Here is a 17391-nt window from a genome sequence, read left to right as displayed (position 1 = left end):
GAGGGGGGGGAGGGGGAGAGAGAAAAAAGAGGGACGCGCACATGGACACGCATGCGAAAGCGCGCGCAAACAAGCGCCGGCCGCTAACCAGCGCGATATTTTTCTCAGCGAGAAAATATCATCGAGAACGGCGCGATGTGTTAAAAACAAATTAGACGTCGAGCGATGGCCCGATTCCCGTTCCTTCGGGAGGTAAGACAGTCAACAGGTAAGCGAAGCACGCGAATGCATATCTACGAGAGATCAATGTACCAAGATAATCGAGGAACGACTATACTCTCACTCTTTTTGCATACCTCCCTTTATCTTCAGCTTTCTTCCTATTATTTCTATCACGACTAATTAAGCTAAGTAAATTTTACAGGAATATTTTTAATGATTCAGGAATTAATATATCAATAGATTTGTTATTTGAAATCCCCACCAATTTTTTACTTAAGAAGACATATACATATATTTAGACGTTTAAGAAAGAGAAAGTAAAGATTTGGAGTGCAAAACGTGCAACCAATACGGATAGATCTTGTTTCATGCTCCGCATATCTTAAAGTTTGTCGAGTAATCGAAATCCATAGAAACTCATAAACAGTCTGCTGATTAAATGAATGCGCATTCCGCTCGCAATTACTATAGAAGAATCTCGTCAAAGGCTACTTATATCTCTTCTAATTGAATAGTTCGAAATTACAGTTGTTAATCAAACTTAAACAACCTCGAGCAATAATAACCGGAATTTTCGCAAAGACAGATTGCCGCTCGAAGGAAGGATGAAGATAATGAACCCAGTAGTTAAAATTACAACGGAATATCCATTCGGCGGAATGTTCTGCTTTCTGCAGTGTGCAAGAGCTCAGATTTAAGTACCACGAAATCTAATATTCCTGCTTTGTAAGTAACGTATGAATTTCTGAAATAATCTTTAATCACTGAGATTACAAGCTTTTGCACAAATCAATCTGTGTCAAATAAATATAATCGTTAAATATATATATATATATATATCGAATTACATATATCCAATTTGTACTCAAAATAAAATAATTTTATATCCAATAATAACAAAAATTTTTATCCAATTGAAAATAATTTTATATCCAATTTAATAATTTTCGAAAAATGTCAAGAATACTGTAAAGGTTATCAATAATTTCCCGATGATTATATTGACATATTTAACGATCGTATTTATTAGATTACTGTCTGTTATTATAAGTAATAGCACAGATAATACTCAGTATAAAGGTATTGTATAGAAATAAATTTCCACGCAAATGCAAATAGAAAAAAAGTTTATTTAATTTTATTTAAGTTATTTCATTACTTAAACTTTTATTAACTTAATCTAACATTCCGGGAATCGCGCGATTGAAACGCATCCGTGGGCGGTAAGCTGTTCATGGAGAAATCGCAGTGGGTGGTCCTTTCTTCGTAGTAATCGAGTAGAAAATTCAATCGCGATCTGACTTTCGCATGGCTAGTTTCGCTCATTGTTATTGATTCGATTTTCAAAAGATAGCCTCCCAGAGGAAGAAAGGAGTATTTTCCAATCGATCTCTTTCTTTTCTCCTGCGATTCGTCGCAGCTGTCGACGTTATAGCTTCAATCGGTTGCACACCGATTTACCTACAGTTTGTTATCAATTCTCTCCTGGACGTGTTATAATTCGGAAATTACACAAATCTCTAAATTCTCCATCATTTTTTACCGAATTTTTATTTTTAATGCTATGCAACGTTATTTACATGAATTCACGTAATAAAGCACGTAAAACATACAAGAATAACTTAATAGAAAAATTAGAATTTAATTAATTTAATTAAATATGTAGCGCTTACAATTAAATATAAGTAGTTTAATTAAATACGTGCCTCATCGAAAATATAAAGTGGTTCGCAATCGTAATAGAGAAATTAATTGATCGACATTCAACCCGAAATTATCAATATTCAAATAGATTTCTCGGTTGGTCGAGATGAAAGTGGTATCCAGAATGGTACCAGAATTGATCGCGGTTACAAAGCGTCGTACACCACACGGGGCATACGCGAGAGCAATGTTACGAGATGCACCCCCAAAAAATTCGGGACCGCAGCGCGGAAGGGTGGGAGAGGGGGAAGAGGGGAGAGCAAAACGCGGTACTGGAAGATGCAGTCCGACGTAACCTTTGACGTCGGGTCGCGTTGCGTTATAGTCGGCAGGCGCGCTTTGAAGTCGCGTGTATTTTAATGCAACGGCGAACTGTGCATATCGAGAGACTGCTGAATTAATCGCAGGGCACTCTGCGCGGGATGAGGGCGGTAGGGAGGTCGGAAAAGGGGATGGTACGGGGAAAACCGGCGGAGGGTAGCGGGGAGGGGGCGAGGGAGAACGAGACGGCCCCGCTTTTCTGGGGCACGTGCCCATGGGTATCGGTATTTCGGGGTGCGTTAATACCTCACTATCCAGACGGATAGAGAGAGAACAGAGCGAAACATCCACTCCTGCACATTGTTTGCGGCTTGGAATCAATAAAAGCATAGCTTTAGGCTACGATGGTCGCCATGGCAACCGGAGACCCATCCGTGCACTATCCTACTCTCTCTCTCTCTCTCTCTCTATCCATGCTCTATGTCTTTCTCTCTCTGTCTCTTTCTCTCTCTGCTTCTCTCTCCCTCGTCCTTTTCCCTCTTCCCCCTCGTCGTTCCTACGCCACCCCCGCATCTCTCTCAAACCCCGCAGTTTATCTCTGTCCCTTTTCGATCCTCAAACACGCACACCCTCTGTTCTTCTCCCGTCTTCTCTTTCTCCCTCGCGCTCTTTCGAACGCCGCATCTGGCGTTTTCCTTCTCTTTTTCCTCGCTTCTTTTTTTTTTATTCTCTTTCTCCATCTCTCCGCTATCTCCTCAAAAATTCTAGTTCGGTCAACTCAAATTTCATAGCCGCGATAAAGTGCTCTTAAACTCACATCGATTTAATTACGATAAGAGCGATTTGAAAAAACGAATCTCTCGTGGATCAATGTCTTGACGTTTCCTTCATAATAAGCAAAATATATGGAACTGCCAGAGATATACATAAATTTTTATTCTCAGATAAGTCGGTCAAAAAACTGATTTTTTCGAATTTCTATTACAAGCCTCATTAGTGTGTCGAAAAATAGGTTTGATCTTTATTGTAATTCCAATGATTTTGAATTCTAAAAATTTAACGGGATTTATTAATAGAATGAATGGCAAATCACCCGCAGAAATTGAAAAGCTGCGATTTTTAGCGGTCCAATGTGACACCATTGTTAACTTTTGCGTAAAACGTGGTGTGTCCGTACAGCAAATAACGACGATATTAATAATACACATTGTTATTATTTGTGCTGTTACGTAAACGTAGATATGCGTGCAACAGGATATTTTAATACTCTAAAAATGTATATTCACCGGATACCTGTGCTGTACAGAAACAGTTGCGTAATAATGCATAACAAAAGGACGAGTTTCCGCACGCGGAGCTTTTGGAAGTCTTGCCGTGTGGAATGAAGGGGATCGAACCGCAAGTAATAACAAAAATATTACCGCCGGTACTGTCGTGATTTCGTCTAAATTTCTGTAAACGTGATAATAGTAACAGCTTTGCATAAGTACTTATTGGCTGTATCCATTGCACGAAAATTCGAGAGGTATTTAGTTACTGAGTTTCGTCGCATTTACAATCATATGAAAAAAAATGAAGAATCAACTCAAGTTTACAAAATTGACATTTTGTCTAGTATAAAAAATTTTCTCTTATTTTTAAGAAATGAACTATAAATTGCATAATGCATATAGAAATTTTGAATGGAGAAAATATATTTAAAATATATTTTTAAAATTAAAAACATTTTATAGAGATATATTTTTAATATTTTCTATAAATATATTCTATAAAAAATATATTTTTAAAATTAAAAGAGAGAAATTAAAGACATCTAGAATATATTTTTAATTTTTTACAATATATTTTTAATTAGCAGAATTCAACTCTGAGGAAAATATTTCAAAATAAATGTTTACCACAAACACAAGGCTAGCGTTTAATTATTAATTTAACCGACTTCTTTTTCTCTCGTAAAGAGAAGCAAGATGATCGGAGGAAAGATTTCAGCAGAAATTCCCTGCGTTTCGATGAAATTCCCTGATAATTCTCGGCTTCTCTATACGAGGCAAGTTCCTGGCAAATTTCAAGTTTTTTTTTCGAGTTCTTCCTGGACGATGAACGCTCAGCGTGAGTCGACTGGAGTAATCCGCGTGCTTATTCCGCGCGGCAAAAGAAGCGAGATGATCGGATTAGCCGACTTTTCGCAGGGATTTGGACGAAAACCAAACGAGAGAGAGCCCGCTCAAAGAGAGCGGCCGTGCGTTCGGAGCAACTCGTCCAGCACGCAAACTCCGCTGGAAAAACGTCGATAAGCGTCGCACGCTTCTCGCCGATCAAGTCGAGAGCGACCGGGGTTTTGTGGAACCCGCGCAGGGGATCGAGAGAACGGAGGGTGGATCGAGCAGTCGATCTTTGCGGGCGGGGTCGGATCCATCGCCGACTGAGTCGATCGACGCACCGCCGCGGGAAGTCAAAGATATAAGGTAAAGGTATAAATGCCGGGCGCGTTCGCCACCTGCGCTACGAGATTTCGCTTCGGTGCAAAGCAGCTGAGAGGAGTCCAGGTTAAGACCACCGACGTGGTGCTCCATCTATCCGGAGGGTGGCGACTACCTTTCACGAGGGGTAGTCTCCAACCTTGCGAGACGCGAGATATCCGCCGATAATTATGGTCAGCGGATGTTGGACAGCCGAGTAGAATATTCGCTGTTGAGAAACACGGAGATGTCGAGTTTTGTAACGACAGTTTCATGTATGATATTGCGGAGACATATGTCCAGTCTCGCCCTAATAGTACTGATAAAATTATCGCGGATATAAATTTACACTCGGATAGCACAACTACTCTTCGTGAGTAATAGTAGGCTTGATATCTTTTAAATCGTATCGTACACATTGCTCCCTTATTTAAAAGAAGTAACATGACCCAAAAGATTAAGTTTCTCAAAAAAGAAAACAAATTATTGTTCAATTTGGTGGAAAATTATTGACCAATAAAATAATATCAGCAAAAAATATATTCTCAACATGATTAAATTGTTGTCATTTTTGTTTATATCTCTTGGAAAACCACTCTTTTGAGTCGTAATGATTTTTTAACTATCTTTTTTATAAATTATGACGATTCTTTATGAAGTTAAGTTAATTTATACTTTGATAATTGTGATAGGCTAACTGAACATTATATTAACAAGATTGATATAACGTTTATTTAATTACTTATTCGTTGTAATAATCCAAGAAATGTATTTCAAGTTATGTCACTTTTTAAATAAAGGAGCGATAGATATATAATACACAAAGATGTATTGTATTTAAATATGTTTAATGATATAGAAGTAAATATAATGTACTATATAATTACGTGACATTTAATGTAGTACATTTGTGCACACTGTATAATAAGATATTAGACTTTTAAACTCAGTTGCATCTACAGCGAAGTAACAATTTCCTTGCTTGGATTATGAAATTTTTCCTACATATAGTTTTCTTGAAAATTAGATACATAATAGATAATACCATGGGAGTATTGTTGAATCCCATAAAATATTAGAAAAAAAAAAAATAGAAAATATCATTCTAGGAATGTATGGAAAATTTTGGTCAATTTCAAGCTTCTCTTCCACGACTGGAAGAATAAAGGATAGAAAATACGTTTGTGTCGTGATACAGATATAACACCTGTACGCGGTCAATCTCGCTCCATGCCGAACCGATTAGCATCAAATCCATAAGCTCATCCGTACATCCGTTATATACCGAGTAACGTGAGATTGTTGCCGATCCCGATGATATCGGGGAGGAGTATGTCGAGCGCAGGTCCCCTGTAAGACGACACAGGTACATATGGGCTCTCCCGTCGTGAATGGACCAAATGATATAAATTATTTATAGATTTCGACACCCAGACAGAGAGAGACACAGAGGCGGGCGCGGAGGGTGCATGGAATTGGGGTGAGTCTGGACCCCCTAGGGGGTCCCTTCGCGATCGAAAACCCCCGGGGGACTCCCCCGCTCTCCCCTTAACATATGCATTCTCGCTTCGAGATCACCGTAAGCCTATATAAAATTGATTCCTAAGTACCTCGTATTCGTGTCGGCCTCGTGTGTCTTTTAACACCTACATACTTGCTTTTCTTTTTCCAAATACGTAAGTAAATAAGAAACGAGTACTGCAATAACTAGCTTCAGTTATCGATTATCTTAAGCAGGTATGATAAATCTAGTCTGTTTTTTTTTTTTTAATCAATGAGAAATATTTTAAATATTATTATTCTTTGTAATGCGTAAAACGTGACTATCTTATACCATCTGCCATTTTCAACTTACTATTTATTGTAAAATTTACCATTTTATATGAACTCAGTTCCACCAATATATTATAATAAAATTATGTATAGATTCAATTTACTATATTCTGAGAATTATAAAAATTATAAATAATAAGTTAAATTGATTATTGTTAATTTTAAATTGGTAGAACTGGCCCTCTCTTTTAAAAACACAGAAATCTTGCTGACTGTACTACGCCGAGCATTTTCGAACTCGGTCTTGTAACAAATCGGAATGGGCCCACGATCGCGCAGCTCGCCCCCCTGGGGTCCAATCTAAATCAATGGGCTTGTGGGTAATCGCATAATAATTACCATGGACTCCCTCTACCGCCCATCTGTCGCTGACCGACGGGGCGTACGACCCTCGGAAGAAGCAGGCACTCCATACACGGCGACACACCCGATGAACATGTCCCAGCAGGTCCCATTGTCGACGAGCACCGTTCGGAATGTCGCGAAGTTGAGACGCCCCTCGGCATTCATCACTCTTTCCAAACTACCATACATTCGATCGTGTACAAACCACCGCGAAATGCAAATTAATATCAATGCTCAAATTAATATCAATTTCAATCCACAAATTAAGTTTCGTATGTGAAGCTTGCATCATATATAAATTACCGTGAGATTTTTCCAAAGCTGTATAGACACATTTCTTTATAATGTAAACAAAGAATGTGTGAAGTATTATCATCAATAAGCTATTTATTTCAGATAACAAAATGGAGACAATATTTTTAATCAGCTTTTGCCTCGGCCTAGCGACCGGCCAATTTCGTGGACCACATCATCCAAGGAGTAGCGTATCTCATCATCATTACACACCGAATAGCAATACAATTAAATTGACGCAGGACGACGAGCTCCTTCACGATGCAACGTGAGAAATAAATAAAATAATTAGTTTTAATAAATATATATAAATCTTGTTGTTTTATAATAATCAATTCCTTTATGTATATTTTTATATATTATATAATATATATTTATTACAACGATGATATAATTTAAAATAATTTTTAGTTGCTTACAAAAAAAGAAAAAAAAAATAATTTAAAAGAACATACTTTTATTCTCCTCTACAATGTTATTTTTACTAAAAATTGCATTTTAAAATTGATATAAAATTTTAATAATGCATTCTCAAACTCATTTTCAGGAAAACTATTTTTTTAATTGTGTCGTCGTAGTATTATAAATATATGAAATAATTTGGCGTATCAATAATTTTAAAGGTTGATGTCTAGTATATAATACTGATAATGCGATATTTAAAGTACTACAAAATTTTCCAGTTCATGTAAATATAACTTGTTTTTTATATACTTTATCTTACAATTTTAGACATCTAAAGGAAGATATAGGTTCCATGGCCGATCAACTCGATTTTTCGGAAATGACTGAACAAGAAATAGAGTTCCACTATTTTCAGTACGTTTCAAATATCAGAGATTGCTTCATTTATCCATCTTCATTAATACATTGTCAATATATCTTCGTAATTATAGAATTCACGATTTCGACAATAATACAAAGTTAGACGGATTAGAAATTTTTCATGCTCTTCAACATACTATGCATGAAAATGATGAAGAGGAGATACAAAAACTAGATGAAGATTGGATTGTAGGTACGTTTTAATTCATAGACATAATAATTCATAGTCATTTAGACATTCATAAAATATATACTACATTGATTCTTTTAGAAGTACACAATAAATTAATTTAATCTCTATTTTGTGTTAGTGCTAATAGATAAAGTGTTAGAGGAGGACGATTTAAACAACGATGGATATCTAGAATATGTCGAGTATGTGTTGGGCAGACAAAGGGATCATATCACACAAGAGAAACGCAACAAACTCAGAATCGAAACATAAAGATTTTAGATATAAACGATTTGCATCATATAGGGTGATTTTTAATTATATGTCAATAAAATTTGTGTTGTAAAATTGACTTTAAAAGTGATAAAGAGAAAAGAAATTAAGGAAATCTTGATGAAATAAATTCAAATAACATAAAACATGAAAAATATTAAAAGAGAAAAACAAAAAACAGGAAGTGAAACAGAAAATAAAAAATTATTTAATATAAAACAGCAATCAAATAATACAAGTAATGAATAAACTTAATATATGCCGTAATCTTTTTATTTTTATCATAAGAATCTAGATCCATTTTCTGATATATATTATAATTAGGAACCATTATATACATATAAAGAAGAAATTATAAAGGGTGCCTTCCAACAAGCGACACACATGACACGGTGTGACACAGTGTATCAGTACGTCCTTGTTGTTCGCCAATGTTAAACAAGGATGAGATAATCATTGTGTCGCACCGTGTCACTTGTTGGAGGCACCCAAAATGTAAAATACATTGTAAGAGCTAATACAAATTATAAAAATTATAATAGGAATCAAGTACTGTTGATATCATATTGCGGGATATTCAGTATTATGGTCAATATTCATAATCAGTTCTTATATTCAAGACCATCTTCAGTTCTGTCTTGAGATGTTACAAACCAATGAGAAGGCCGTAAATATCGCCTTAAGATATTATTTAAGACGATCTTGAAATAAGAACCGGTCTATGTCAGAAAACAATTGTCACAATTTTTTACTTGTAATCTGAAGACACAGTAGTGTCTCGGCGCTAAGCCAAACGCAGCGACACTACCGTTCCTTACTATATAATACTTTGCTATTACCAATTTCATCCAGAAAATCAAATTAATTTTTCGATAAATTACATATAACATATATTTTCGATATTTGAACTTTTGGATGAAGAACTTTATATCATAAACCAAAGAAATAACTTAGACAGAACATACGTTGCCGATTCGTATTATGGTGATTATAGTATGAATGTTTATAACACTCACGAGAAAAAGCCGAATGCTGAAGAGTGAACTTAACTAAAGTATCTCATATTTTCCTTTATCATTAATCCCTTACAGCTATTCCTCGTGGAAATGCTCCTCGTCCAGGTTTTTGGTTCTTTCTCTTCTTAATCAAATTCTGTGTATAGAGGAACCTTCGTAATAATTAAATTTTTTTCCCAAAGATCTTTTGCTACTTGAATCTATAAGTCAAAATAATTGCAAGTTAACATCGTATACACACCACTTAATAATAATAAAATATCGCAAACACAATATGCTTCATACCTTTATGTCATCATCATCTTCGATTACAGAGGAACCTTCGTAATAATTAAATTTTTTTCCCAAAGATCTTTCGCTACTTGAATCTATAATAGTCAAAATAATTGCAAGTTAACATCGTATACACACCACTTAATAATAATAAAATATTGCAAACACAATATGCTTCATACCTTTATGTCATCATCTTTGATTCGCAATTCCCTCACAGATATAAAATCAGGATAGCATGTTATTATTTGTTTAATCGCAGGTACCAATTCTTTGTCAATTTCTAAAAAATGTGGCTCATATTCGTGATATTCTTTGGAATTATCGGTAGAGTAATATATTTTATATACGTCTTCTTTTATTAATCTAAAAATATAGTAACATAATTATATAGTCATTTTTGAATTTGCTTTTCAAAATGGATTATGGCTTACCTTATGCAATGCAATCTTAACAATCGTATTCTAGTCGAAAGCTTAATTTCCTTATAGCACTTATACCCATTAATGTTTAAAAATTCGCCGTCTTCCAATATTGTATTTCTCCGTTCCTTCTTAAAGACATAAGGGGGTAGAAAATCATGGATATGACCTTTGGCCATCAAATCGGCTGCATTGTCAATATCGATATAATCCAATAGCAGAGTAATCAATGTTTTAACATTATTCTTGAAAGCATCTTTATGGCAACTTGAATCGTATGCTTCACCAACATATTTTAAATAATTCAGCGGTAGTCCTTCACGAAAACAAACATTGTTTTTAGTGGCTTGCTTCAGAGCTTGTGGAAGCACTTTTTCAAGCAAGTTACACCAACTATTTCTCTGATACACGCTTACTGTGATGTGCAAGCTATGACTATTACGAGTCATTGCTTGATGGATGGTTCCTCGTGGTAGATATAACAAATCTCCAGCTTTGACAATTGTGTCCATTATTGGCTCTCCTATCTCTGATTGGTCAAAATTCTTGGAGGAATACCTGGGTAAATATTGATTCTGTTTAAGTGGCTTATATAATTTCCATCTCTTTTCACCTTCGACTTGCAAGATAAATGCTTCCACATCATCATAATGAGGGGCAAAACCTTGGCTATTAGGTGGCGTGAGATATATATTAGCACCAACAAAGCAACCAAAGAATTCTTGCAGAGTAGCTATAAAAATCATGTTACAAATTTAAAAAATTATAAATTCTTAGAATTATAACTACACTGTATTTCTTACCATTTAATGCATGTATTTTGCCCATAAATATTTGAGGATTTAACATTCTCACGGAGCATTTGTTTCTATAATAGTCCCAAACAACACTTGAATAAGCGCGACCAGGAGGATTATGAGTCTCTCTCACTCCATTAGAGTAGGAGGTTATGTCAATATGTTTAGTAAATAGAACATTATTATTTTTCAATGTATCATCTAATACATGTAATGTTAAAAGTTTCTTGTAAAAATTATGCGACTCTCTGTTTACATATAATGGATTCTTTTCCCAATTTTGTCTGATTCAAATTAAAAATGTGTGTTAACACATAACAAAAAAAAATATATATATAAACAATCATACTTATTGATTTCAACTTACTTGAAGAAATTGTCTACATCCATAGGATATATCATCCATTTCAATAATTGATGACAGTCTTTAACAGGATCATGATCATTCTCAATATCACTCATATCTACCTCAATATTTGTATTAGTTAGACTTTTATAAACATTATAGTCATCATTTAAATTTGTGTCATCATTTAAATTTGTGTTACTTAAATGATTTGAATTATTTGGATTACTTTTATAACTTAAATCTGTATCATTTAAGTAACTTGAATTTATAAGATTTAAAATATATTTTATGTTTTTTATCGACTTATTTTTTGATTTGTCCTGAATAATCTGAGCTGTTTTTACAGCAGTCTTTTTACTTTTCTTATTCTTTTTATTCATCGTTTTTGATTTTGATTTAATAGATTTGTGCAGCATCTCTGTCTTCAATTGTTCTTTTTTCGTGTACAAAGCTTTCGTTTTCATCTTTTCCCTTTTTTTTCTCAATAATTCAGTGTTTTTATGTTTTTGATACATGGCAAAAGCTGATGGTGGTGTCATATTACTTGATGTTAAGTTTAACTCAAACACAATGAGAGATATAACTTAAGACTTTAACTCTCTAGTAAAGAAATTTTTTAGCAGCTTCTATTTCTTTCACTGATTATTAATGATCAGTGTTTTAAATATATCTGTTTAATTATAATAATAGGTAAATCCTTGTACCTGTAATCAGTGAGAAATGATAATGAAATCGACATCGAATAACATTTTCTCTGTAATGACTAGATTTCGAAATTAAAATTAAATAATTCTATATAAATTTTCTTTATTAAATTAAATATCGCCTTCGTTGCAATTTACTTTCTTCTCTTCCAAAAGCAAAGCGTTACTAAGATAGGTTAGATTCCAACATATATTGCATTAATACGAAAACTACATGAAGAATCTATCAATAAATAAATTAGAAAAATTTTATGATTTTATGAGAAACTGCGATATAACTCACTGTTAAACATACTGACCTTTTAATACTAGTCTACACGTGAAAATTGGTAATGACGAAGCCACGCGTGTCACGTGGTACGTCGCAATATATCCAATAATATAAGGCTGCTGTCGAGTTGCCACTACGAATGCTTTGAAGCGTTTCTTGATTGGTCAGTTTGTATAACTCTTTCTTTTGATTGGTTAATCAAACGCTTCAAAACATTCGTAGTGGCAACTCGACCGCAGCCTAATCAAACAGAAACCTGAGGCCGGCGACGCCCGGCATCCTATAGAGCGGAAATTTACAGCGGAACGGAATAATGAGATAATCACAATCTTCTTTAATTAATAGCTCCCGCCTCCAGTTAATTAATAGGAGAACGATACGGCGATAATCACAATCGCAGAAAGGAAAGCAGAGTAAGGACTAAGGACGGTTCCAGACGGTTCACACCTCAGTCCTCACACCTTGACGGAAAAACGAAAAGCGGAAAAGCAGTAGCCAATCAGACCTCGTGTTAGTAGTAAGTAGTATAAAACAAACAGAAAGTCGACTACCAGCGCGAGTTCTGGTCGCGTTCAGCAGACTCAACTGTTGCGGAGCGGATCCGTGAGCGCTCGCTGCTATTGGATGATCTAAAAAAATATACCAATAGCAGCGAGCGCTCACGGATCCGCTTTCCGCTCCACAACTTGAGTCTGCTGAACGTGACCATTGGCTACTGCTCTTCCGTTTTCCGCTTTTCCGTCAAGGGTGTGAATCCGGCTGTCCTGAAAATGATACTCTGATCTTTTTCGTGTACCAAGTCTCATAGGGTAATGTTTATAGGTTTTTTTGGACAAAGATGAATAATCAATGATGGTTCGTCTTTGTCTAACTTACGTAATAGTATGGAGAAGAACCACAAAAATGTGGACATTACCCTATGAGATTTGGTACACGAAAAAGACCTTGGCCGGGGGGTATTCATAAGTCAATTCTTATATTCAAGATCGTCTTAAGTACAGTCTTAAGATGTCACGAATCAATCAAAGGCCGGTATTCATAGTCGGTTCTTATTTCAAGACTGTCTTAAGTAATGTCTTAAGATGCTAAAGCGGCCCTCTGATTGGTTCATAACTCTTCAAGACTGAACTTAAGACGGTCTTGAATATAAGAACTGACTATGAATACCGCCCAAAGGGCTGCATTCGCGTCTTAAAACATTACTTAAGATAGTCTTCAAATAAGAACTGACTATGAATACCGGCCTAAGATGTCCACTCTCAGGTTTCTCTCTGATATAACATACCAGGGCTCTACTCACGCCACAATCTACATCACAAGTATTTAAACTTTCTTAGCATTCGAATATTTGAGGATTCTAGAATCGGGATCATTCCATGACATTCAATAATCCCAAGGTCGTTATTTCACCTTTTTGTTTTTGTTATATGACAAAATTTTAAAACCTGTTGATTGATTATAAGATAGAGAGATCCGAGGACCTTTCTATTCTGCACACATTTATCATAGGATAAAACGACCCTTACCCCGGATTTACAATACGTGTTTTAAGCCCTAAGCTGTAAGAAATTAGCCAATTACAGTCGAATTCGAGGAGAATAATCGACTATGATTCGTCCATTCCTTATATGACTTAAAGCTTAAAACTCTATTGTAGATCCGGACTTATTCACGCAGCTTTTTCGTTATGTAAAATACCTGCGCAACGACATCCCTAGCTAGTAAAATTGTTGTTAAAAAGTTACCAGTAATCTATTCTCTAGAATCGTGATACTGTGTCCTGATAATAAAAAAAAAAAGAAAGATTCATCCCTTATTTAATAAATAAAGATTAAATTAAAAGAATATAAAAAGTAAAAAGTATGAAATATCAAATCTAAAGATTAAATAGAGTTTTAAATAAAATGAAAAACAATTATATCGTAATTGAATTTTTCTTTTAAATTTTTTTCACTCTCGCAAAATAAAAATTCCAGTAAATTGATAAGCTCTGAACATTTTTTGCAAAAAACAGTATTTCATCTCATCTCTTTTCGAACACACTGCCAATTTAAGAGATTTGATAAATTAAAAAATACGGTATTAATTATACATAAATTATAATTACAAATTATTTGAGAATATATTACGAAAAAGACCGACGATTTTTTTTTTACATTATTTCGCGCAGAGCAAAGTAAAAAGAGAAGATATAGATTTTTTCAAAGTTTATTTAGATCCATTAAATCTATACCACCCATAATAAATCTTATGAGACCAAGTTTTTTTTACCTAGAAAATCTATACATAATTACCCGGAAAAAGTAAGATTAAACCCGTACACTGCGATACATATTACAGTCGAGAGAGTCACCGTATTCTGCACTCTATTTTAAACCGTTTCTTCATACGCTATCTCTCCTATTATTTAGTTACATCCTCTCATCACAATCGGTTTAGAGCGGCATATCGAGCGCAGAGACAATTTATTCTGGACGCTTTAGAATGCACATGGAATTGTTCTGCATCATAAAGACACACATAATGTTTCGAAAAGGTTCGTATTTCAGTCGAGGTATTATTCATCGATTTTTCGAGCAAAGGGACACAGTAGTGTCGCCCGCTTGTCTTAGCGTCGAGACACTACTGCGTTTCCTGATACAGGGCGTAAGTGTATGTTGTGTATGTGTTTATTATATATATATATATATATATACATATATACGTACTCTCTAAATCCTTTGGAATAGAATCTCACTCTTAGAAATGAAAATTTAGCTAATCTCGAAAAAAGATTGGCTTAATTTTCAACCTTTAAAAATCAGACACTGTACTCCTCAAAGTGAGAGTCACTCTAAAAATTTTATAAAGAGTAGATATATATAATATATATATATATTGTATACATATATATATGTGTGTATGTGTGTATAATAATAATTTATGTACATTGTGACTAATGCTCTTAAGGACCGCATTAAAACTTATAATCGCTATACTTAACGTCGCAACGTTATACTTGTATATATTAATAGCGTATAGGTATTTCTTTTACTGGTTTTGCCGCATAAATTACGATATTTTGTATGTTTTCTTCAGCGTGTACCAATGAATCAAATTCCTTTCCTCTTCCTCCACTCACAATGATGTTTTTGATTACATTCAAGAATTAATTATCTATATACATGTACATGGCATACCCTTTTAATTTTTCAATTGACTCAAAGTCAACATGAATATGGGCGTGCGTTATAGCATCTATACTTTGAAAATAATTTACAAAAATTTCTGCTTCACTTAATTAGTATAATTTATCGTCGCATTATCTCTTCCTAGCGTCAGACGCGCGTAATATTTGTTTTCTTAATTGCAAATTTTCTTCACGGTACGCGCAGAACTGTTAACTCGAAAGGGTCAATGGTCCGTGTTAATTAACTCCGGTTAACAATTTACTGATCGTTTTTTTTTTTTTTACATTATACAGCCACAACTATAACGTGCACAACTATAACGGGATCTAACTACAACAGGTTTAGTTAAGCGGAGTTAATTTGCTGACCGAGCCTGGTGCCCAAGTTGTCGGAACGTACTGTTACATGATCGTCTCCTTTTTCTCTCTGTTGTAACAAAACTGACAACATAGAGCGACAAGGCGCGAAATATCGAGACGCGTTTGCTCGACGAAGATATCTCGCCCATCGCCGCTTCCCGATTTCGCATCGTGTGTCACGTTCGTCTATTGCATTTACGGAACTAGAAGCGTCATTTTTATCAACGTTCTATAAAACAATCAATATTTATTATCGATACTCCATTACTGACGTAGCTACTGCGGTAACAGTAGAGTCTTGTACTTCGAGAAATTAAATAAAGTCCCTGTTGACGCAACAGCAGATGTGTGTTAGCTAGAATCTTCTCTACAGGAAACAATACAAAGATCTAATTGATCAAAAATACTTAGAATGTCTTTTAAAATATTTTTTGGGGATGTGTATCTAATATACAGATCTTCTTTTAAAACTATGGAAATTATGTACATAAATTACGTAAACTGAGAATGTTCGATATTAATGAGTGTGTTTTTTTATTCCACATTCCATTACATCTACATCTATTTTTGTAAATTTCTACATATCAAATTTACATTTATTTTACATATTAAAATAAAAAAGATCATTCTAAAATTTTGATGCACCATATGTAATGAATGTAATGAAATTCACATGAATTTATTTTTTAGATTATAAATGTATACAGATATTTTTTTAAGTGTATATGAATTAAAAAGAGAGATTCAGCCGTATGAAAGAAGCAAGTTTTATAGAATTAATGAATGTATCGATAAGAAGTATTGATGGTTCTAGAGCTTAATATTCTACAGAATCCGATTCGGAGAGCCCGTTAATCCTCGTGTTACACAAAATATTGTCTTATATGTAACTTCTCTTAAAATTCTACATGAAAATGTGAATCCTTTCTTTGAACTTCGATTAATGGTTAATATGGATTAATTACACACAAATCGATCCGCTCGTTGTCATACGAGCGGACATTTTTGTTTATTGAGATTCTGATTATTTACTTAATTTCATAGAATATAACATTATAAGTTATTAAGTATTTCGTGCACTGTTATATGTATATCACTCTCATATATGTATTATATTATTGGTGGCATGTATAATATATTATTATACATTTTCGCTTATCTTCAGAAGTGCGTTTAAAGATCACGGATGTGATCGATTATGATCCCCTATTGCATTTCCAGATGGATTGATCGTCGACCGACACGTAATGCAGATGTAATTAGCGAGTATAATAAACGTAAAGGCACAAACAGCCGAATATTTTATGAAAATTCAGAAAAAAAACTGAAAAAATTTATTTATTAAATGTAACAGAATTTAATTAATAACGGAAACTAAAATTCAATAATTATTTCCGATGACATAAAAATCTGATCGTTTGAGAAACACGGATAAAATGCATTTGCATGTCGCGTATATTCTAAACTGTTCGCGTATAATTTTGTTAACATACTAATAGAATCATAAATATAAAAATTATAAAATATTAAACGAAAATAAATCGAAAAATGTTGAACACAAATAAGTGAAAAAGGCCACATTTGATCAAAGCGAGGCTCAGTGCCGAATATAATACCTTTGTAAATTTTTATAATGAGATTATTGATGAGAAGTTTAATATTACTAAATTATATAATAATATATAATTATTATATATAATTA

General features: G+C 34.2%; 2 protein-coding genes across 4 annotated transcripts; one reads left to right on the top strand and one right to left on the bottom strand.

Annotated features, from left to right (window-relative positions):
* The first annotated feature begins 755 nt into the window (after positions 1–755).
* Positions 756–8422, top strand: LOC108772811 (multiple coagulation factor deficiency protein 2 homolog). Of its 3 annotated transcripts, none has more exons than XM_018538440.1 (5): positions 756–888; positions 7161–7326; positions 7791–7877; positions 7955–8076; positions 8195–8422. In XM_018538440.1, exons 2-5 carry the CDS (start codon positions 7169–7171, stop codon positions 8326–8328), a joined length of 501 nt encoding a protein of 166 aa, XP_018393942.1. In that variant the 5' UTR covers positions 756–888; positions 7161–7168; the 3' UTR covers positions 8329–8422. The 3 variants fall into 3 exon arrangements, with proteins under 3 accessions (XP_018393942.1, XP_018393941.1, XP_018393943.1); XM_018538439.1 differs by lacking the exon at positions 756–888 and adding an exon at positions 4443–4592; XM_018538441.1 differs by lacking the exon at positions 756–888 and adding an exon at positions 6045–6066.
* A 226-nt stretch (positions 8423–8648) lies between these two features.
* NO66 (Bifunctional lysine-specific demethylase and histidyl-hydroxylase NO66) lies at positions 8649–11356 on the bottom strand. The gene is made up of 6 exons (XM_018538366.1): positions 11204–11356; positions 10843–11120; positions 10052–10772; positions 9800–9983; positions 9630–9712; positions 8649–9544 (listed from the first exon to the last, which is right to left on the bottom strand). The coding sequence occupies exons 1-5, from the start codon at positions 11296–11298 to the stop codon at positions 9653–9655; spliced, it is 1338 nt and encodes a 445-aa protein (XP_018393868.1). The 5' UTR covers positions 11299–11356; the 3' UTR covers positions 8649–9544; positions 9630–9652.
* Positions 11357–17391: the final 6035 nt, after the last annotated feature.

This window comes from Cyphomyrmex costatus, unplaced genomic scaffold, assembly GCF_001594065.2.
Source record: "Cyphomyrmex costatus isolate MS0001 unplaced genomic scaffold, Ccosl1.0 scaffold193, whole genome shotgun sequence".
In the NCBI taxonomy this organism is placed as follows: Eukaryota; Metazoa; Arthropoda; class Insecta; order Hymenoptera; family Formicidae; genus Cyphomyrmex; species Cyphomyrmex costatus.
Note: the sequence above shows the minus strand (reverse complement) of the source record. Positions and strands in the feature narration are given on the sequence as shown.